Source organism: Protomyctophum bolini (genome assembly GCF_963924005.1).
Source record: "Protomyctophum bolini genome assembly, chromosome: 6".
NCBI classification, from domain to species: domain Eukaryota; kingdom Metazoa; phylum Chordata; class Actinopteri; order Myctophiformes; family Myctophidae; genus Protomyctophum; species Protomyctophum bolini.
The window spans coordinates 23,373,718-23,397,699 of NC_137867.1; the positions used below are offsets into that span (position 1 = coordinate 23,373,718).

The 23,982-nt window shown below is 41.8% G+C and overlaps 1 protein-coding gene across 4 annotated transcripts; it reads left to right on the forward strand.

Moving 5' to 3' along the window:
* Positions 1-320: 320 nt before the first annotated feature.
* On the forward strand, positions 321-23,953 carry mlxip (MLX interacting protein). 4 transcript variants are annotated; one of them, XM_080766514.1, is made up of 18 exons: positions 321-913; positions 4,551-4,657; positions 7,695-7,780; positions 8,049-8,138; positions 8,234-8,275; positions 8,927-9,167; positions 9,750-9,839; positions 10,029-10,123; positions 12,098-12,680; positions 13,495-13,607; positions 14,824-14,935; positions 15,046-15,158; positions 15,412-15,519; positions 16,566-16,693; positions 16,790-16,913; positions 17,040-17,169; positions 18,273-18,411; positions 21,494-23,953. In XM_080766514.1, the coding sequence occupies exons 1-17, from the start codon at positions 606-608 to the stop codon at positions 18,392-18,394; spliced, it is 2,592 nt and encodes an 863-aa protein (XP_080622640.1). In that variant the 5' UTR covers positions 321-605; the 3' UTR covers positions 18,395-18,411; positions 21,494-23,953. The 4 variants fall into 4 exon arrangements, 3 of the variants coding, with proteins under 3 accessions (XP_080622640.1, XP_080622641.1, XP_080622639.1); XM_080766515.1 differs by having other exon boundaries at positions 22,719-23,953; XR_013964265.1 differs by having other exon boundaries at positions 17,045-17,169; positions 18,273-23,953.
* The last annotated feature ends 29 nt before the right edge of the window (positions 23,954-23,982 follow it).

The window sequence follows — 23,982 nt, forward strand, 5'->3', positions numbered from 1 at the left end:
TCTATTCTATTCACTTCACACTATAGGCCTACATTTTGAAATGGTATGGTCAGCGTATGGTGATATGAATGAACACATGGGCCATGAAAACTATTGTAAATTGTATATTTTATTTAATGTGCCATTTATTTATGTTATATAATATAATGTAACTTAAATGGCTACCCGCCTTACAAAATAGTGTGCGTTCGGTTCAAGAAACCAATCAGCCCGTTGGGGATGGACATTCCAAGTTCTTGAGAGGGTGTAGCTATGACTCTGGCCAATCAGAGACTCCTCCAGGCGCAGCAAGTTCCTGCTCTGAGGAAAAGAAACACTTTTGTCAGCTGGTTATTCTGTTGATGGCAGGCAGCTAACGTAACGTCAGTTATCAGATAAGGCAGCAACAAGTGGAATAGGATAACGCGTTTTTAATAGCCATCCAAAATGTGTGAAGCGACGACTCCAAGTCGATGGGGCACAAACAAATAACGTCTTGTTGTACCTTCTACGTATCTCCACACACCTTTAGCAAGCCACATGAAAGGAAGAGTTTTCCTGCTTAACGTTAGATAGCTAGCCAGCTAGCTTCTTAGCTAACGTTAGCTATTTGTCTGAGCAACGACATGGCCACCAGAGAACTACGACAGAAATATCGGCGTTCTATAAAACAGGAGCAGGATGACGACTCCGACGCAGAGGAACCTAACCTGGGATTCAAAAAGTGCGATGGACGAGAATCTCAGATAATTCACAGCGGGCACTTCATGGTCTCATCGCCCCACATTGAGCACCCCCCGAAAAAGGGCTACGACTTCGACACAGTCAACAAACAAACATGTCAGACCTATCATTTTGGGAAGACCTTTACATCACATCTTTCCATAGATGCGTCGCTGACAAAGCTTTTTGAGTGTATGACCCTTGCATACAGGTAAACAAATGGCGGTGTCTGATCCTTCTGACACCCTCAAATGTACTTATTGTACTATAATTGCCATTGATTTGCCTGCAAATGTTGCCATAGCGTTATCTATTATATGTTAATTGCAGCAGGCTGATGGGGACACTGGTTGCCCACTGGAGCCAACGTACTGTAGTGCCGCAGTTACATTATCCCATTTTAATAGTTTTTGAAGTGACTTGACTACCAGTCTTCCAGTTTCCCCACTACACGCCCAAAGTCACGAGTCTTACACTATCTGCAATAGCATTTGGTCATCATGTTAAAGACTTAACTCTTTCCTCTGAACTCACAAAATGAGATAACTATAGTACTCTCATGTTGAGCCTTATAAACTCTGGTTTCACTAGTAGATCTATCTATCTATCTATCTATCTATCTATCTATCTATCTATCTATCTATCTATCTATCTATCTATCTATTAATGTAATCACACGTGAAAAAGAACACAGTGCTAGCATATGTAAAGAATTATCAAGGTCTTTTGGAGTGACATCAAAACCCATCAGCCCTATTATTGATTGATTGAAATATTTATTAACAGTTTGCAGAATTACAGTACATACTACATTTCAATCACAACTCAATACAAAGACTGTTAACTGAGTGGACGACCCAATAAAGCATTACACTTGTTTACAAGAGGGTCCACCTCAAAATAATAGACACTTCTATATAGCCAAAGAACGGAACAGGAATTCATCATAAAGGAGGTAAAAAGGGAAAAGAAACATATACAGTGAGAGGAAAAAGGGGTGGGGGGATTCAGATTTTACGGGGGCCAGTTTCGAATTGCAGCCGTCTGTAGGTGCCCTTTGAGAGCGGTTTTGAAGTAGTCAAGGATTTGCATGTCTTAATGACTGTTGGTAGGGCGTTCCACATTTTGGTGGCATAGGAGCGAAAATAATTGTCCCTTTTTTCGTGCTGAATCTGGGTTGCACATGGTTTGTTGCACTCCCTCTGGTCTTGTGGGTGTGGACTTCGTTAACATTAAGGAAGTATTTAGACAGGTACATGGGTATCTTGGTGGTGTATTGAATCTTGAGGACCAGACCCATTGCAAGATGCTGTACGCTGTCGTCGACCCTAAGCCATTCCAGCCTGTCAAAGTGGGCAGGGGTGAGGTCACTGAGGTGGGGTGAGGCCAAGTAGGAGCCTGACCAGTTTGTTTTGGGAAGTCTGGAGCCTTGTTTTAAGGGCCTTTGAGTTGCTAGCGTATTGTACATAGTGTACGAAGTTAACATAAGAGAAGGAAGACGCATGATAAAAATGAATGCCCAAAACAAATAAACAATTCTGGCATCCCTAAGTTTTAAGTGTTAATAATTCTGAGGTCACATCAGTGAATCAGTCACGTGGCTTCCTTATATAATTTTCTTGCACATAAAGTGAGTAATTGCACTTTGTGAATGAATGAGAGCATTTAAGGAGACATCCTGACAGGATATAAATGGTTCTATTGTATGAACTTGACCACGTTAGATTGGGAAAATGTCTGGATTTAGGATTTTAACAATTCTGGTTCCTTAATGATTCCCTTTAGCGATTAGGAAGATCATTGCAACATACACACAAAAAGGCTTTCTTAGTTATACCAAATAAAAAAAATAGGGTTTGTTTAGCATAGATTGTGAATTTATTGCCAACCTCAAGTGTGCTGCTTTCATTCAGTTCATGACTAGAAACCTCTATGATTTGTCAAGCATGCTGGCAAACTGGGTGGGAATTGGGAAATGGCATAATGTGGTATAAAACAATTCTCATCTAACTATCTCAATCAAATCTTTGAGAGAGTACATTTTAAGTAATGGGTATTCAGTGATATTTTCTAAAGTAAACAGGTGTGTCACAATAAGTGTTTTGGGCATACAGTACAGCAGGCTTGCTTCTCTTTTTATGGCTGTAGGTGAAAAGCCAGCTGCTCTGAGGATCTCCCTCTGACTTTCTTCTATTTATAGAATAGGAAGGGAATACCAGTTTTGGTAACCTTTCCCCTTTCATCCCCCAAATGCAAAAGTAAATATACCGTAAGCTGCCTACTGTATTGTATGTCTGTGGGAATGTTTACTTACAGAAGGACAACCAATGGCACTTATTAATATTTAATCTCAGGAAATCTAAATTCTTAGTGTTTTGTAATCATACCTTGTATGTTCAAAACAGTTATATTTCAGGAAATAAAATATCTTCCAATGGATAGTCACAAACTTAGTGATCTTATTAGATGACTCACTCACATAACTATGAGCTTGTGATGAGACATGTCGATCATTCAGTTGATGAGACATGGTCTGTGATCTGGCTACTACTGCTCCATGCCCTTGTCTCTCTGGTCCTATGCTAGAAGATGCCGGCTTCTGAAGATTGTCTGTATAGGGGGAAGGTGGCAATATAACGTTTGACAATCTGGATTCTGGTCAGACTCGCCACACTCGCATGACAAGCCGAACATGATTCGAAGCGTCTGACCCCAGAATGTAGGCGGTTCAGCAGAGTCCATTGCTACCAAGTTCCAGATGTAGCAATGGAATCGTATGGGCCCGGCTGTCACACTCTGCTTCCATGATGCTCCCAGCCATGCGTTAATATAGACAGGTCTTCACTTCAGGGATCCAACGGAGCATCTCTTGTACCGCTTTATTTACTTGCTTGGAGGCACCACTGTCGTGGTGTCATGCAGGATGTGCGAGTCATATTTCTGAGCAAAACCTACTACCTAAATATAGTAAATAACTAACCTGACCAAAGACAAACAAAAACCTTCCAACTCTATTTAAAAAATAAATTACGATGTGTGGCACTCACCTCTATTATAGTGTGTGTATTAACACTATCTCCTACATGTTGTGTATAGGCTACCACAGGGCTAGCCAGTCATGCTGTATCTGGTAGGTCGTAGATATAGGTAATGGACAGTTGGACAATGTTCTTCTGTACACTTGTGTAATATTGTCACAATGTCACTGCTGACCTTTACCGGTTGGTTCTAGGGATGGTATTGAAAGCGACACATCCCTCCTCAGACACTCCTCAGATACACAGGGAATCACCTGTCGCTTCTTTTCACCTGCCAGTGAATAGCTTCACTGGGAGGACATAATGTGAACAGAGGAAAACCCTATTCCTCAAGAATCCTCATAGTTCAACACCCTTACAGTACACACAGTCCTTGACCAACCTGTAAGAGTCGCTAGTGCAGGTACAAATAACTCGTATCGCATGATCCCTGACCGGTTCTGCCGACCACTCCGCCAATATGGATGAATGCACAATGGATGATTCAAAGTTTCAAACACCTAGGGCCCTATTTGGAGCTTCTTAAGTCAGGCTATTATGACTAAACTTTGGGGACTACGGATGAAATTGAGCATCTTTGCTAATTCTGGTGTATTTATGTTGCATTTATTTGTAATGTTCCTTAATATGCTTGTCCCGTCAAAATAAACGAAGTAAAGTAAAAACCTAGAGGCCATTTCACCATTTGCAATCAGGAAAAGCAGCTCATCCAGTTATAGAATTGTTAATTGTAGTTAGTTGATTTAGTTCATGTTTTGAGCATGTTCATGAGAAATTAATTTACAGTGTTGTTTTCTTCTCCTTTTTCAGTGGCAACTTGGTATCTCCCAAATGGAAAAACTTCAAAGGCCTAAAACTGTTGTGGAGAGACAAGATTCGTCTCAACAATGCCATCTGGAGAGCCTGGTATATGCAATGTAAGAGTCCTCTTCCACTAAGTCAGGTGTTTGGTATCCTGTTTGGTATTCTTGTAATGTGAGTCTGCGTGAGAGATGGCGCCAGTGTGTGTGGCACGCCGTTTGTCACACTCAGCTGTTTTTGGGTTTGTGCTGTCCCTTACACTTGTTACACTGGAAACATCGACTCTTTACTTGTATATGACCACCAAGCATTGCTGGGTATCCGACAAATTGCAGCTCCTCTGGTGAGGTTTAACTTGGGAGGACCGCAACCCCTCCCTCCGCTGCTTTCAGGCATACCGCCACATCCACTTTTCGCCGACGCCATTATTATCCCCTGGATCGAGGCCTTTCAGTGGAGGGATTGGCTCTGTGCCGCTCTGCTACCTGGCGTTCGCTGGATCCCGCCTACAGCTGGCCTCGTACCTGTTGCAGGCACAGATGTGGAGCTTGTGCTCCCCCGCCCCTCTCACCTCGCCGGAGTGGAATTAACTTCGCCAGCCTTAGCCCACTGAAATGGGCACCCCCGACCCGATAGCGACATCTAAGGCCCGGCACTGATCAATGCTAGATCGCGTAGGCACAATGACAAGACCGCTTTCTTGAAGGAGTTCTTCAACACAAATGGACGGATTTTCATTTCTTGACGGAAATCTGGCTACATATTGGTGAGTCTTCCGCCATCTCAGAGCTGCTAAAATGGTAAATGGTGCATTTATATAGCACCTTTATCCAAGGCGTTTTACATAGATTGTGCATTTCATTCACCCATTTCACACACACATTCATACACTGATGGTGGAGGAAACCATGCAAGGCACCAATCTGCACATCAGGAGCAATTGGAGGTTCAGCGTCTTGCTCAAGGATCCCGGGATCGAACTGGGAACCTTCCGGTTACAAAGCGGCTACTTCACCCCTGAACCACTGCCGCCCCTTTTAACTGTTCATATTTTAGCTCACCGTGGTCACACCATGGAGGAGGTGTAGCGATTGTTTTTCAAAAACGATGTACTTTGCAAACAACTGTCATTGGTGTCCCCTGTACCCCGAATTTAACATTCATGTGGACTGCCCTTCTAATCCCCTGCCCAGAGACTTTCTGAACACTGTTGCTTTTAATCTTGTACTGCATGCAGTACGAGCATGGGCACACTCTCCATCTGGTTTTATCCTTTGGTCTACCTGATTTTAATGTTTGAGTTGGTGATCCTATTGTTCTGACCACATGTCATTGTTCTTTGACATCTCGCTCCCCTATTTGAGTGCAAAACCACTCGCCCTGGCCAGCCTGTGCTGTATGATTAACCCCTCCACTGCTGAGCAGTTCTCGACTACCTTTCAGAATATTCATTCTGACACTAAGCACTGTGTTCATTTGAATACAGAGGATTTAACCTCATCATTTCTGTCTACCTGCACCAGCGTAACACCGTAGCTCCACTTAAAGCCATGCATCCCAAACAAAACTCTGAACCATGGCTAAATGACAATACTTGTGCTGGCAGGCAAGAATGCAGGACAGCAGAGCACAAGTGGAATAAATATAAGGTTACACGTGTCATTTGAAATTATGAGGGAAGCCTTTAGCCTGGACAGCATATCAAAAGACTGTAAAAACCGAAAGGATGATTTTTTCCCCCTGGATATAATTTCAAATAACTGCCACACAAACCCCTTGTTCTGTAACACACCAGAATGGATGCTTTACCAGAGATATGTGAAAAATCTCTACACTTTTATTGATAAGATTGCCTCTATTAGAGCTCAGATTGTAATGCCCTCTTTTGATCCTTCCATAACTGTCACCTGCTCTGCTGCTTTTAAAGAGTTTGTGTCATCCCCCCACCTCGAAACAATTGTTTCTCAATTAAAACCTGCATCTTGTCCTACTCACATTGTACCACCAGTCCACCACACCTTTTCAAGGAAGCCTGGCAGACTATTGGGCCCAATGTCCATCATAAATCAGAGTCTTGCCACAGGTGTGGTTCCGATTTATTTCAAACATGCAGTGGTGGAACCCTTGATTAAAATGCCGAACCTTGACACCTCGTTTTCTTTCTTCTAATTTTAGACCTGTCTCAAAACGTCCTTTTATCTCCAAAATTCTTTAAATGGGTTGGCGGCACCATTGTACATATCGGAACTTGTACCTCCCAAATAGTCTACAAGCGTCCTGAGGTCGACTGACCAGTCACTTCTTAAGATCCCAAACACAAAGCTGAAATCCCAAGGAGATACTGTAGATCATTTCCCATTGTAGTGCCCACGCTGTGGATCCATCTTCCACCTCATGTTAGAGCTTCCCAAACCTTACCTGTGTTTACATCACATTTGAACACTCAGTGAAGCCCAATACACACCGGCTCCGTCCGACGCGACGCGTTGCCACGCGGCACCGCCTGGAAAATAGAACTGGTTCTATCGGCGCACCAGGCGAGGCGTCAGCGCGCGTTGGACGCCGCCGGTGTGCGATAGGTTCATTGAAAATAATGGAGGCGGCTGTTTTGACGCGCGGCGGTCGCAGACGGTGTGTGATGGGCTTCATACTCCTTGGCGTTTAAACATGCTGATTACGAGTTGCTGTTTCCACTGCATTATGTCTTTGTTGCCCTGTTTATTTTGTATTGTTTTGCTCTTGGTATTTTAATATTTTTTCTTATGTACTTTAGGTTAAACAACGTTATTTTGAATAAAGTGGATTTGATTGGATAATGTAGATGGCATTGGCTGTTGACACCTGAATAACGGACTGTTTTTGACAATTCAGAAACCATCTGGATTCTTGAATCATACACTTGAAGACCAAGTGGGCAGAATAAGAATTACAATTTCAGTGAATAACACTATTCTTTTTGTAGTATTAACATCTGATCCTCAATGATGGCATTGAGAATAATTTCACTTCAGTCTCAGTAACAGTAACTCTTTTAACATGTATAGGCTATTCAGAGCTAATGAACCCTCAACCACAGAACAGTCACCTTAGGTATCATTTGTCATATTTGTAACTTAATTTACAACTGTAAATACGTCATTTTTCTCATTTCAGATGTGGAGAAAAGGGAGAATCCTGTTTGTCATTTTGTGACTCCACTTGATGGAACTATAGATACGGAAGTCCATCGACCTGCTGAGGTAAGGACAGAAGAATCGTGTGATTGGGATTTGTGCATAACCAGCATTTGAGCAGTACTTCCATTACTGTTGTTTCTCTCTAGTAACCAAATTCCTTCCTTTGATCTTTTTTTCCCCCTCACATCACCACAACTGATTTACTTTTGCCAGTCTTGCATGTTCTTCTCTGTTGCAGTGCTATTTCCGTTTACCCCTAACTTTGGATTCCTTCCCTGTGCTTCAATTGTTTTGTTGAATTGCTTTTTCTACCTCCCTTTACCTTCTATAGGCCATCGCCACAGAGGGGAAATATTGGAAAAGAAGAATTGAAATCGTTATAAGAGAGTATCACAAATGGCGGACATACTTCAAAAAAAGGGTGTGGTATTGGAAGAAATATGTCACATCCTAAAACAAAACTGTGGCTTTTTAGTCCATTATAATATATATCCTATAACACAAATTCTGTTACAGTTACAGAAACACAAGGATGATGACCTTTCAAGTCTGCTCAAGGTATGGTCAAGATTGTACTATGTTACGTATATCAACTCAAATGCTAACAAAGTCAACATCTGGTTTACATCTGGGTGAAATTAAAGATTGAGAATTAATCTGAATTAATCTTTCCTTGCACAATTTTTTTATTTATGTGAATGATTCATTATTAGGCGTGTCATAAGTGAATATTTTCCTCTAAAACATAGCATGATTAAGTACTTGTTTATGATTATCATAAATATGTTGTCTGTTGTCATGGGAATTTTATTCCTAACAAAGCTGCAATCCAGAGTAAATGTTATTCTAACTAATCTGTATTGTAGAGTATCTTAACACATTTCCCACCGTTGATGTAGATTTACGTCAAGTCTAATCCAGCGGTTAAGCACTGATGATGTAAATTTACGTCATGTGCTCTTTTCAGTCGTTTATGATAGATCAAGCTCTTATGGTTCTAGGTTGCTAAGCAACAGATACAACAGTAAAGTGACCGGAAGTGAAAATTCCGTCTGCCGTCCACGTCATCAGATTCTATTCTATTTCAGAATTTATCTCAGATTCTATTCTATTTATTTATTCTGGACTAATTTTCATAGTTATGCTGTACTGACTCCTGTATGCATTTGTCACTCACTGGCTTGCTTTCTGCATTTTTAACAATCAAAGGGGCCAGAGGAGCAGTTTTCACTGTTTGGAGAAGTCTTTCCAGACACACTCCGCGCCTCCTTTTATCAGGATGAAGAGATGGCTGCTCGCCGTGTGTCTCGTAAGAGCCACGAGTCTCCTGTCCCAATGGAGATGGATCCACTCTTTGATGTAGACGTACTGATGTCCGAGTTCTCTGACACGTTGTTCTCAACTTTGGCCTCTCACCAGCCCATAGCTTGGCCCAACCCACGTGAGATTGGTGAGAGAAAACATACGCTGATTTAAAAATATAAAACAGCTGAAAGTTTCAAATCTTTAAATAAAATAGTATGCATCATCTCAAAACTACTGGTTTAGTTGCTATGTAATTTACTGTGCACCTTCATACTCGTCAAATGATGATGACTCGTATTAGTTACTCCATGGCCTTTCCTCTTAGTCTAGTGCCACCATTAGGCCAACTGTTCAACTTGCACAAAATGCACACAAGTTATCTCCAAATCTAATGGGCAGATTGCCATGAAACCTGCTGAATACAGTCATGCTTCCTGGAAGATTAAACCTTACTATTTGAGTGACTCCATCACCTATACTCTAGCACCACCCTTTGGCCAATTTCTATTTGGGTGTAAGGAGCTGCACAGACTCAAGGCATTGCTAGCAATGCTTTTAGATTACCTCCTGGCTCACTTTTGTCTTCATATTTTCTTGCTAACCAAAGTCCTAGTATTTGAAAACTTTAATGAGCTGATATTGGTGGTTGCATCCAGTCATAATCTGCTTACGACTCAGACATGTTTTCTTACTACTTTCCCTGGTCATTCCCCTCTACCCTCCTCAGCTCATGCAGGGAATGCAGATATGATCCAGCCCGGGCTGATCCCGTTACAGCCCAACCTGGACTTTATGGATTCCTTTGAGCCCCTGCAAGGTAAGCAGTAAGGCACAACGTCGATTATAAAAGTGTTACACACACTAATGGCACACCCTTTTTACCCGACACAGGCGCACAGTGGTAGCTTTAATGTTCTAGTAACTCTCACTACAACAGTGGTCATAGCCTAACACTTTAAAAAGTAGTTTGTTTTACTAACATGTAACATAGAGACTCTTGTTCCAGACTTATTTCACAGCCTCCGTCAGCCTGTCTTCCCTTCTGTTTCCCCCACTGCATCATCTGTTACCCCTCTACCCAGCAACAGCACCCAATCACAGGTAAACAACCACCCAAAGCTTAGACCCTAACACACCTCCCAGTGTCACACACAGAGCTCACCCTAGAGGTGTCTTTTGTTCTTGTACGGATGTTTAATTAAAAGGGATTTGGAATTCCACCATTAACACCCAGAACGTCCGGGGGTATTCGTAAACAATTAAATCAGGTCGCCCAGTGATTTGTTTCTTCAGGACCTATTTCAAGGTGTCTCCGCGCCATTTTGGGAAGTAGCTAGATGTAGCCAAAACACCCCCGAGGCGATCGACAACAAAGGGAGGTATGATTAATTCTAACGTGACTAGCGGCGGGACCGCGACCGTTGAAAACATAATCTTTGATTAGAATTGGACGGAATGATTTAGATCAAGAGTTATTCACGTTTTAAGATTTTCGAATCTGATCTGCTAAAATGGGGGGGGATATTTTGGATGACGTCCCAACCGGAAATGACATTGAATGTTGCCCAACAGACGCTCCCAGCCTGTGGAGTTATGTGATCGGTTTTGATATCAATAAATCTCCGTCCTGGGCGACGGGCGTTACTATTTGATAGGACGGAGAACTCTGTTTCTGAATGCATTTATTAAACATAATATAATCACTGTCAGGTGGAAAGGTTCTATCTCCATATCTTTTTTTCTAAGATCTTGTTTTGGGCTTCTCTGCCTTTATTCGCAGAAATGGGGAATGAGAATGACACGCATCAAATCCCTGGGTTCGGGAATCGAACCCAGGACATGATGTCAGGGCATCAAAGCCCTTGTATATGCCTTAACCACTTTGCTACTGGTGTTGGTGGCTTGGTGCCCCACCATCTTTAATCTTGTAATGTTTATTTTTCCTTTTTCTCCCATAAATTAACAGTTTCCCTGCGGTGATTAAACAATCGTGTTCCAGATCTCCCTGCCTAGTTTACACTAACCTTTGAAGAGCCACTGCGCCGACTTGATCTTTGCTTGTCATGAAAATCCGCTTTAAATGGGTGTAATCGCTTGTCGTAGTGTTGAAAAATATTCCAAAGTGGCGATCACAACAACAGAGCGGAGAAGGAACATGCACGCTGCACGGCACCGCCGCCATTGTAATGCATTGGGCCTCAATTTCACAGAACCCTTTGCATGCCGGTGCGACTGATTTTTGCGAGGGCGTCATCAAAACACGTCACCTGACCTATCCCACTCTGTCCGATGGAAACCCTGTATGACTTAAAACTTATTAAAAACTCTGATTAAACAATTAAAACATAACTTATGTAACTCGTTATTGGGAGAGAAGCTGTTCTACAGTCAATTAACCCGTGTAAGTCGTGTTAGGGAGGGAAAGTAGTGCCCTTTGCACAGTTTTATACAAAAGTAGTGTCAGTAGACGGTCTACAAGTTCACTGTGTGTCAAAATAGGGATTCCAGCTCTGTCTATGAGTTTTATAATATTTAATCAATACAAATGTGTGTCTAACTACATCTGAATACAGCTTTTTTTCCCTTTTCCTGAAAAGTAATGGTTTTGGAGATTTCCAGCCCACATTGACGATATGTAACATGATTATCTTAGTGAAGTTTTTGTATCATTTATCAACTGTAAGACTATCCTACTGTGGTGAATTGGGTGACTAGAAAAGTGCAGGATATTGGAATATACACACACACACACACACACACACACACACACACACACACACACAGTATAGGCAGCTTCTGAAGGGTGGAGGTAAAAGTCATGATAATTTGTCCTGCTTCGAATTGAATGAGCCACTTTAACAAAGCACCGCCATTTTTCTTAAAAACATCATTTTAACAGGTGGACAAATAGGTAACATGCTTTAAGAGAAGTGATTTGATTGTGTTATGTGGATACAATTATTTTTGACTTCCCAAAACACGTGAGCTAAACACTCTGCCTACATATACAGTACCTGTTACTGTATATACACTGACAGCATGTTTGTTGTCTTTTCATTTCTCATCCCTTGCTAGGTCCAATTGATATCAACCATGCAACTCTCAGGGGATCATATCTCATCCCCTGGCCCCCTACCTATCAGCCCCTCCATGGCCAATCAAACCAGTGGTACTAGTGGAGGTGATCCTGCATTTGTACAAGGTTACATGACGCTCTTTCCTGGGCAGGTGGCCTCCAGCAGTCAAACAGGAGTCTCCTCAATCTCTCACCCCACGCTGCCTCACTGCCTGCCAGGTCCAGGGATGGCCTCGGCGGCAACTCTGGTTCCTTCGGCTCTGGACGATACCTCAACACTGGACGCCAGTGGAGCACACACTGTGATTACACATAGAGCCACTTCGCCTGTCACAACAAGTGATACTGCCCCCACCTTCAGTCGCAGCTCAGAGTATAGCTCCGTACCCACGCATGCTCCAAATCCACCTGTTCCACCACCCCACCTCCAGCCCCTGGCACCACCGCCTGCCACGCCCCTTCAGCAACCCCAGACTTTTGTACTTCCTCAACCCATTCAGCCTTCCAGTGCAAACAAAAAGCGCCACATGCAAAGGATCGTTCCTGCTAACACCCTCCCTTCTTCTCACCTCATCCTCACAGGTCTGTCACTTATCTCATATTGATATGCATACATTCATATATTCTAGATTTAAAGAAAACATGGATTTGTTACTTGCATGAAAATGTACATACATGCCGTAATCGGATTTAGACTAAATTATATATAGGTCATAGTTCAGATAACAGCATTGACAAGGAGAACTATCTATAATGCCCATGTAATTAGGAGTTAATTTTCTTTGCATATCCCCCTAAGAAAAAGGATCAGGGCCCATTTTCAGCCATTTTCCTGTACCTGAACAGCAAAAAGCACACAGACCTTTACGGTTTCATCAACAACTCAACATATGAGCTGCACAGCTTTGGTAACCACGTGTAGTAAGTACTGGGGAGGCATAGCTCAGGAGGTAGAGCTGATGCTTGGGAAATGGAACATTCCTGGTTCGATCCCCGGCTATGATAGTGTCTGAAGTGTCCTTGAGCAAGATATTGAACCTGTAACTGCTCCTGATGAGCTGGTTGGTGCAGGTTGGTTTCCTCTGCTGCCTGTTCATGAGCGGGTGAATGTAATGCATATGTCTATATAAATGCACCAGAGCTGGTGGTAGGAGGGTGTTGTGCTCCACCTCAGCAGTACTTCTCCCAGGGGTCTATTGCACTGAAACGGAGATAGACACCTGTGTTCTAGGCTGATAATGACATTAAGCCTCTCTGACCTGCTTATTTAGTGCTCATACACATCATTGCCTAAAAATAATGCAAAAACTGTTTGGGAAAGTCCATAGCAGTTCATGATGTTTCTATGTTTATGTTGTTGCTTTTCATGGACTTTAAATGATATCTGCTTTTCCAGCCCCCTTCACAGGTCATGCTAATGCAGTGATTGTCACACCAACAGCTCTGAAAGCAGATGTAGTCCCAAGTGCAGGAATTGTGAATGTCATTGCTTCCTCAAGCCTCAGAGGGGTATGGCAATTTCTTTTGGAAATACATTGCAATAATTGACATACATCTATAGATTATTTAAGGAACTATCAACTATCATTCCTCAAAGGAATTCCTCAATTCCTTTGCAAGATTGAAATCCAAATGAAATACAGCATACAAAATGCCTCAATCCATAAGAAGAAATGGCACCCTTTTCACATTGGCCTATGTTAGCGCCACCTGGAGGCCACAACCTCACCTGCCCTGGTGGAGACCTGTGCCCCGAGGGGCAAGTTATCTAGTTACTTGCGCAAGCAGAGCGCGCAAGTAATAATTTCGCCCGGTCCGTATGCACCGTCCCAGCCAACCCGCCACTTTTGATGCGTATGCAAATAAAACAGCAAATTTGTGCCTGATTTGCTGGGACCAGATTACATAAATGACCATATTTCTTACGTCATCATTGAGAGCTAGTCATACATATAATATATATATAATCTGTAAAATAAAATAGCAAATTGTGCCTGATTTGCTGGGACCAGAGTACATGGTGTGTACTGTATATGTATGACTAGCTTTCAACGATGACCTAAGAAATATGGTCATTTATGTAATCTGGTCCCAGCAAATCAGGCACAAATTTGCTGTTTTATTTGCATACGCATCAAAAGTGGCGTGTTGGCTGGGACGGGTTTTGGCGCAAAGTAACCACAGTATACCGCTAATCAACTTACAAATTACATATACATAGTATGTATAACTAGCTCTCAATGATGACGTAAGAAATATGTGGATTAAAGAACCCAATGCCAGAGTGTAATTGGTTTTCGATGGTGACGTAATGACGATATGTTTTAGTGTTGGGAGGATTAAAGGTAATGCTCCTGTGTATACATGTATGTAATCTGGCACCACTGCCGTATGCCAGATTGTGTCAAAGGTCATGTTTCAACTAGACACAGTATCTGACACGAGGTTTGAGGTTTCAAGATTTAATTTATCCCCTGAGCAAGCAGACAGGCTCTATTAGCTCAATGGTAAAGAAAATCTACACACACGCACAAAACCAGGTAGGAGAGTAAAGTTACATAGTGCAGTCTTGTAATCTGTCAGTTCAGTACATTACATCATTTAATTTTTAAGAAAGGTTGTAGTCTCATGAATTCATGGCAAAAATGAAATGATCTAAACTGTCGATACTGTATTATGTCCAATTCATTTGTTCATTATTTAATTTCTGCTATTTATCTCTCAGACTCCTGGATTTCATATATTGCCCCAGGCACACAAGTCTCCCCAGCCAATTGTCCCTAAAGAAGAGACTTATTCTTCAAGCCGCAAGAAGCAAAACCCTTCCACTAGCGCTGGTAAGGCTAAGGCAGGCATGACATAATTATACAGATTAAGTCTTGAAAATTACTGCTATTAATATATTATATCCAAGGAATCTATTTCTTATTTCCCTTTTCCGTTTCAGTGCACAGTAGGCAAAGTTCAGGTCAAGGGTCACCATGTGGGTCAGACCAAGCCCCCAGTCCCCAGTCCCCCCTCGGCAGCAGTACTGTCCTAACAAAGAATGAACCAAGCCAGGTGTGTGTGCACAACATGTGTCATTATCAGTTTTGAATGACTGGTTTGCATGCATTATATTATCATTGTTTTCATAATATGGACAGTGACACCATAAAACAACTTTTCCTAATTTGCGGAGAATTAAATCTCAATATAAATATTCATGCACTTGAGTAAGTGTGAAAGCCTTGTGTATCGGTACCATTTCCCCCTTTCTTACAAGTGTGCTAGTATGTATTTTTAATGTCTGATATTGTCTGTTATGTTATAGAGCCGAAGGGTGACTCACATATCAGCTGAGCAGAAGAGACGCTTCAACATAAACATTGGATTTAAAACACTGCGCAACATGGTTCCCACCCTCAAATCCCAGTCCAATGTAAGCCTTATATCAGTGTTCTCTGTATAGGCCAAAAGTGCAACCTCGCAACCTTGTGCAACGGTCTGAAGATATTTCAAGACATTTAAATTGGTTCAGGCGTGAAATTACTTTAAAAACTGAGTTGAAACTAAAATCGGGCAGAATCTCTAGTTTTAGAAATTGAAAGTTGTAGAATGTGTTTGAATTACAAATGAAGTGGTAGAGGAGGCTGAAAACACAGCCAAAAACAACACGCGTAGGTACAACAAGTACCTATTAGGCTGGGTGTTGGATCAAATAATGTCACAAATCAAGAAAAGAAAGAAATCCGCACACCATTTTCTGCTCCCAGATATTTATTTTACTGAAGTGGTAACGTTTCGAGCCGCAGCCCTTCATCAATGGTGTACGGAGTTCTTTCTTTACTTGAATTACAAATTAATACATTTTTGTTCTGTTTAATATTTTATTTTAAAAGGCTGAATCTCAAGTCTACTATTTTAAAGAGACTTTAATTTGATTTTATGCTGTATTAATCACCTGTGCTCTGGAAACACCAAGGTTACAAAATTCTATGTATCATTTGCAAAATTATATATTTAAAATGTTCTTCAAAATGGTAAAACATTGGCGTGCAAGCAAGATGGGGCCCTTTTGTACAAGGGCTACTTCTGTGTCTTTGCCAAATGCTGTTGGAATGTTAAATGTCTGATCTTCAAAAAAAATTGTTGAATTGATTGTATTTTACTACAGCTCTATGATGCAAAAAGAAACCCTCCTTCTGTTCTGAAACATGCATCATGTGACTGAAAGAATGTTGCATCTCATGGAATTTCATAACTAAATGATGAAGTAATCTGTAATATATGTAACTTGTGTTGTAACACAACCATTATAGTCATCTTTTGATCTTCAGTACGAATTACAAGTTTTTTCAGCGAAGACCAGTGATTGATTTGGCAAGAACAGTATGTAGAACTTACTGCTTGAGACGGCGTACTCTAACTGCTAAATGGTTTGAATGGCTTTTCTAATGGCATTATTCACTCACCAACTGCATTCAGATCAGCAATGCAGGCACGTTACAGAAGACAGTGGAGCACGTTGGTAAGCTCCAGCAGGAGCGGCAGCAGATGCAGGACGAGGCTCGGAGGCTACGAGAGGAGATTGAAGAGCTAAACTCCTCTGTAAAGTATGTTTCTACACCATAGCTCCTGTCAAGCGTACAAGCAAGCATGTGTGTGATGTGAGGTCTCTCTTATCTCCGCCTATCATCTCTTAACCATAGCCGGTGTCAGGAGCAGCTGCCTGCCACAGGAGTGCCCATCACACGCCACCGATTCGACCACATGCGGGAAAAGTTTGATGAGTATGTGAAGAGCCGCACTCTTCAAAACTGGAAGTTCTGGATTGTATCCTTAACCTAAGTTAATTACACCCATATAGATTGATATGATGTTGTTACAAATTACATCCAGCTCTCATATCCTATGACATCCGCGTTATGATGACCCATGACCCTTGACCATCTGTTCCAGTTCAGCATCATCATCAAACCTCTCTTTGAATCATTCAATGGAATGGTTTCTACTACAAGTAAAGCCGAGCTGTGTCAGACCACATTGCAGTGGCTTGACCGTCACTGCTCGCTTCCTGTGCTCAGACCTAGTAAGTAAAACAAAAACCACAATAGCCCCTTCAACATACACACATTACTTCACCAGCCCCCTATTCCAGCCTCATCACCCACCTTTTCTTCCCAATACATTTTTGTTTGCTTCTTTTATCGCCTCAGAAGAGAGGTTTCTATCTATTTCTATCATATATTTATCGTTAATCACCAGGGAGCAAGCAGTTGGTTTATTTTTTTAATAAAGGTCCTTTAAAGCCTCTTCCCATGACACTTTTGCATGTCATGTCATCACTTAGCAATGATTTTTCCTCTAAAGGCCCTGACACATCAAGCCAACTTGCAAGAACTAACAGCAATTGTATAGATCACTTTGGGTCACCTCACATCTTTGGAAAATATTGTGCACTGCAAATGTAACACCCGGGAATTGAACCCATGGCTCGGGGGAGATATTACACTTTGGAGGCCATCAAGCTGAGGTTGTGAGCCAATCTGCTACCCAAAGCCTATGCTGCAGCTCAATATGAATTGAATTTTTTTTGTTATGTAAATTTGCAACTGGCAGTGGCATTATTTGCTCTAGCTCTTTTGCTTATGAAGAAGCTAAGGAAAGAAATCTGTTAATATTGCGTCTGTATGCCCTTTTTTACATTGTTGGCTTGAGCTGTGCTCTGATTTGCTCAGGCTGAACAGCCAAACTGAGGGCTCTCTACTCCCCAACTACCTCCGCAGCCAATTATTAATGCTCAAGTAAATGGGGACAGCTACAGGTAATAGCCGGTTACCAGCAACGGCATTGGACATACTGCAAAAACTGAGTAGTTGTTGTATGGTTTTTTCGCAAGCCAATGGGCTTGGTGTGTCAATGCGCTAACTGTAGACCTGGAATCAGGTGTAGGAATTCCATAAAAACAACACTGCTATTCTACAAAGTATACATAGGGCATTAATTTATAAAACAAACCATAAAAGATTAAATACCGTAAGGAGATACAAGGTTTCTGCTCGTCAGTGACAATATGTTCTGTTAATTGGGGAATAGATCTGTAACATTAGAACAATAGAATTACCACCGCCCTTGCACAGTCCAAGCCTTTGACAGTCAAGTCATGGTTGATGTCTTGTGGTTGTTTTGCAGTGGTCCTCAGTACCCTTCGCCAGCTAAGCACAAGCACATCCATTCTCAGTGACCCGTCCCTGCTGCATCAAGAAGCCATACAGGCGGTGACCAGCAACCAAACACCTTGTGGGGATTTATAGCCATGTTCTCAAGAGAGGTGAGGTTGTGATACCTTAGATTGACACTGGAAAAGCAATCAGTGGAACTGCTCAGGCTTTATCTTATGGCCATTCAACAAAGTTACACTTGGTGTCTTCCAGTTATCTGTTACTTCCCAGGAAATGCAGTTGTGGTTTGGCATTTGCTATATTTAAACTTGTAATGGTATGACACATGAACACCACCTTTAGCATAATTTGTATTGTTTTATTTTTTTACTTGTCACAGTATTACAGTTTTATTTCATTTCAAGTGAACCTGTAACCATGTGACAATAACCCTCGGATCAGGAGCATTATACCAAATTAATCACACCTGTGGGTGCGACGTCACTTTATAAGTGCATCACACACCCACACACTCTTCCTCTTTTCTTCCTCCTGGTCGGTAAGATACCAGCTTGTGATTTTGACTATCAATTCTTCACGGTACTGGATGCCTACTTTGGGGTGCCTTCTATGTGGCACCCACTTGGCGTACTGTGAGGCTGTATCATCATCTATGTTTGTTGCAGGTGACGATGGTGTTCGTTGCGTGCGATACACATAACTCACGTTCCCGTTGGTGACAGCTGTGTGCTCGTTGCGCGTGAGCGTGAGATATACTCACATTCCTATTTGGTAATTGTATAACGTTAATAATAATAATCCACACAGCACTGGAGCGGCTTCTGTTGGGGTGCGCACGCTTTTCAGACACACCGAAGATCCGAAGCGGGGGGACATGCGATGCGATGCGAAAAAGCGATGGTTCTTGCGGTTAGGGTTAGGTTAGGATTGAGGTTTCGGATCAATAGTATGTCGGAACTAAAGCCTGCACCCCTTCTGTTAGCCTGGCTCTGCTGTTATTTACACTGTCGGCTACGGCCGTCTTCTTTGGTGTTGTACATGTTATGTTGGCTTCCCGCATATTGGACAGTGAGCTTTCGCCACCTATGCCTGTTGCATTCAGGCTTTGGCTTGTTTAGAGGGTTTTGATTCATGGTTTTCCTTACATTGATAATTATTAATTGTTAATATTAATATTGACAATATAATATTCAGGTGTTCAATTTTCTTGATGACTGGCTGGTGTGTGCACCATCTGAGAGCATGGCACGGAGCCACACAGAAGTTGTGTTGGCACATCTGGTTTCGCTCGGTCTGCATCTGAATGCAGAAAAGAGCAGCTTACTCCAAGCCCAGTCAGCTGAGTATTTGGGACTTCTTCTGGATTCCATCACCATGAAAGCATGCCGTTTGCCCAGGGACAGGTCAAGGATTCTTACCCTGTCCCTTGTGACCTCAAGGTCCTCAAGTGGTGGAGGCGATCACAGGCCATCCACGAGGGCGTTCCCCTGGGCCAGGGTGGCTTCAGGGTGACCATAATGACCAACGCCTCTGGCACAGGCTAGTGCGCAGTCTTGGAGGGCAGGTCTGTTCAGGGTCGTTGGCCTCCTGTGCAGCAGGTGGCATGTAAACCTCAAGATGGAGGCGGTTCCCCTTGCTCTGAGACACTTCCTCCCAGTTGTGTCGGGGAAGCAAGTCATGATAAGGACAGACAACACAGCAGTGGTGTCTTACATCAAGGTGGGCTGAGGTCCCCAACGCTGCATGCAAGAGTGCGCCAGTTGCTCTTGTGGGCACAATTCAATGGTGTCACCCTGAAGGCTTTCTATCTTCCGGGACCCTGGAATGTAGCAGCTGCTGTCAAGAGGGACCCCACCCCGGTGAGTGGTGCTTGCACCCCCAGGTACTAGTGAACCAGATATGGTCGGGCAGAAGTAGACATGTTTGCCACGGAAGGGAATACTCACTGTCCTCTGTGGTCGTCAATGCATGGACCACCAGGACCACTGGGGCTAGATCCACTGAGCCTTTCATGGCCTCAGCAGAGGCTGTATGCCTTTCCCCCACTTCTTCTCCTGCCGGCTTTCCTCATGATGGTGAGGTTGCTGCGCGCCCAGGTACTATTGGTGGCACCGAATTGGCCACAGAGACCATGGATGGGAGAGATCTACGAGATGCTGGAGGGCCAGCCATGGTGTCTTCCAGTCAGACGGGACTTGCTGTCCCAGGCAGATGGCAGGGTATGGCACCCGGAGCCTCAGATGATAAGGCTTCGTGTGTGGCCCTTGAGGGGTGGCATTTTCACCTGAGTTTGTATTGTTCTCAGTTAAATATGGGCACCCGTGGATTGTGCTCCAGAATGTTTGTTTCCCTTGATTGGAATGTTTCAGTTTTTTGGAAATAATCTGGAGAATGTTTTGTGAACATTATTTTTCAGTTGACCAAAAATAACTACTTGTTGGTTTGGCCACTTCACTCTCCTCATGACTAATTTGGTATACTGTTCATGTTGTCACATGGTTACAAGTTCACTTGAAATGAAATAAAACGTAGGTTTATGTGTGTAAACCCGGTTTTATGAATGAAAAGTGAACCTGTAACCCTTCATTGTCACTCTGGCCCTGTCATGCCTTTTCAGTTTTCATTTGTCAGAAAAAAGGAAGAGTGTGTGGTTGTGTGACGCACTTAGGGCCGATTCATACTCCTATTTTACCGCTGTTTCGGCGCTGTAGTGCCGAAATTATTTCGGCTCGTCAGAAATTTTCAGTAGCACCGAAGAGCCGACTTTAGGACGGTACCCGCCCCCCTGAACCTCAAATGACGTCAAATTGTAGGCTCTACAGTGCCGAACCGACTTTTATTCGGCTCTAAAATAGGAGTATGAATCGGCCCTTATAGAGTGACGTCGCACCCACAGGTGTGATTCATTTGGTTTAATGCTCCTGATGGATTATTGTCACATGGTTACAGGTTCACTTTTCACTCATAAAACCGGGTTTACATACGTAAATGTACGTTGTTCATTATACTCACCTCCTGGATTTTGGTACCATTTAGAACAAACATGCTTTATTTAAATGGTAATTATCCTTTGTGATGCAAAAATACAGAAAAAGTGCATTTGTAAAAGGGAAAATGTTAGTTATCGTTTCTATTCATGGTTTCCCAGATGTGGTGTTCACAGAATTCATAATCATAGGATTAATTGATGATGATTATGATGTTTTCTGTTATTTTTCTTTCATTCACCAGTGGGGTCTCACATACATACTGTAAAGGTCCTTGCTGACTGGTTGCGTCATTCAGAGAAACGGCAATTTATGTAACTGACAGCAAAAGCCAACATTCATGTTCTTACAATTGGAATAGAATATCGCAGAATATTGTAATTGAATATTGTAAAGTAATTGACTCATGTAGTGGATATGTGCAGCTCAGTGTCAGGGAGCGGTGCTATGTCTATCCCTAATATACCATTCTTTTGCATGCGTTTTAAACTGCAATAATGGTAGTGTGCAGGCTTAACGTTCTTTAAGCCTTGTGTGTGTGTGTGTGTGTGTGTGTGTGTGTGTGTGTGTGTGTGTGTGTGTTTGTATAAGAGCTGCTTATACAAACTGATAAAATTGAGAAAACATTCATATGTAGGCTATGCCAATTTGATTTATCAAATAAATATGGCACAATTCGGCAAATGTACTGTAGGCCTATCTGCTATTTTTGCATTGCACATAGTTTTTTTTTACTGAAATATAACCCTGTTTATATTTATCTACAGTACAATTTATCATTTACAATTTAGGCATTTAGCAGACACTCTTAATCCAGAGTGATTTACTGTAAGCAAGAACAAAAAACATGGCATCAAAATAGTCATCATGAATCGTACGTAAGTTAAGTACACTATCATGGTTGGGTAGGGCTGTGACTCATGCACAAAGATATTGGAATGTTAAGCTCTGCCTATACCCCTTGGTGTATACACAAAAACAATGTTTTGAGATCTTGCCTTATCCCATACATAACATAACTGCAGCAGTAGAATTCTGATACAACTGTTACTTTATACGTTTATAGAATCATTATGCGCTACAGCAGACGCATGTAATATGTTAAAAGCACCGCTGACGCCACACTGAGGTGATGCGTCCCATGTGTTTTTAGCCTGGTTCTCCGTCCATGACAAAACTATGCTTCCTTCCTATTTTTTCACTTGCCCTCTTAACGTTGCTTGGTGGAAACCGTATGGCAAATCAATTGAAAAGCCAAAAGGCCTCGAAGGGCTGTTCACAACATCATGGATAAGATTCATAGAGCCCTTGTGAGGACCACCCTACCACTCACTGTAACAACAATATAGATGTATAGATGTACAGTATTACAAAGGTTTAGCTGAATGTGTAGTAGGAGTAACTATACTTTTTGTTCACTCAGGGCTGTGCTGGTTAGCGTAATAATTACGCTTATGCTTTTTCTCTAGAACCAAATGAACAAAACTCAATCAAATCAGGATCTTTTCCAAGGGAAGACAGGTCAGCGTGTTGTGTGAACATCTAAAGCTTGTCAACGTGCAAGCATACAGGTGTATGTCATGGTTCTATATTAAAATGACTTCTGATATGTTAATATTCAAGGCACCTTTTCGTTTTTAGCCAATGCTAGGCTAATGGAATTATTGTTCCCAGAGTCTAGTTGGCTGTAGTTTTTAAAAGGTCTAGTACATAGAAACAAGTTGAAAGCCATATCAGAGAGTTGGGTAGCTTATTTACCCGTCCATTTTTTAGTTGTTTTATTTGCTGCAAATATGTCAAAGCTTTTTTTTTTTTTTTGAGAATCATGGAATTGGGGAAAATGTAACTTGTGTAATCACTGTATGGTCAACTTTGCAGGATGATTGTCTTTTCTTTTTGTTGCCTCCAGTTCTGCAACATGTTGAGTTCTGTGGTTCAACACTCCTCCAGTCTTCAATGGAACTGGTGGCTTGTGTTACTTTGTATTTATTTCTTTTCTATAGAACAACAATGTTTACTTATGAATTATAGAAACAAAAGTACCATTGAGTGATGTTTTGTTTTTGTTACTTATAATCTACAGGATATTGATTCTGTATTATACATATATTTAAGATGACTAAAATCTTTCAGAAATTTTTATACAGTGTATACATTTTACTGAAAGATTTTAGTAATCTTAAATCTTCAAGATTGTTTTATCAATAAACAATTACCTCCAAGTAAAGTCTCTCATGTTACAATGGAACATTGCCAGCCGTCATTAAATAATGCAGTTGAGCTTACCTACAATGTTTCCTAAAATATATTTGTGAGAACTGCAGAGCTTGTTAAACTGCATGTTTCTATACTGCATGTTTTTCAAATTGCACCTATAAATGTTTTCTTTTTTGCCAAGCTGGTTAAGTGTGGACAGGTTTTGGTTCAAATCAATCATAAATACAAGTGGCAAAAAGTGGCTATAATAATTGTGCAGTTTTCATAGTTGAAGACCCTCATGTGGTGGATCTTACACATTAGCTCTTCAAGTAGCACATTGGAGTCTGATGTGAAAATCTACAGGAAAATGCTTAGTTTTCACAGATTTATTTTGTATAAAGCAATGCACAATATAGCCTTGCATATCAGATCTGCCGGCTACTTCTCTCCAAATATTATAGTGTACAAATTAACTTTATAAGTAAAGATGTTTTCTCATGCTGTACCACGGTGGTCTTTGTTCTCTTCAACTAC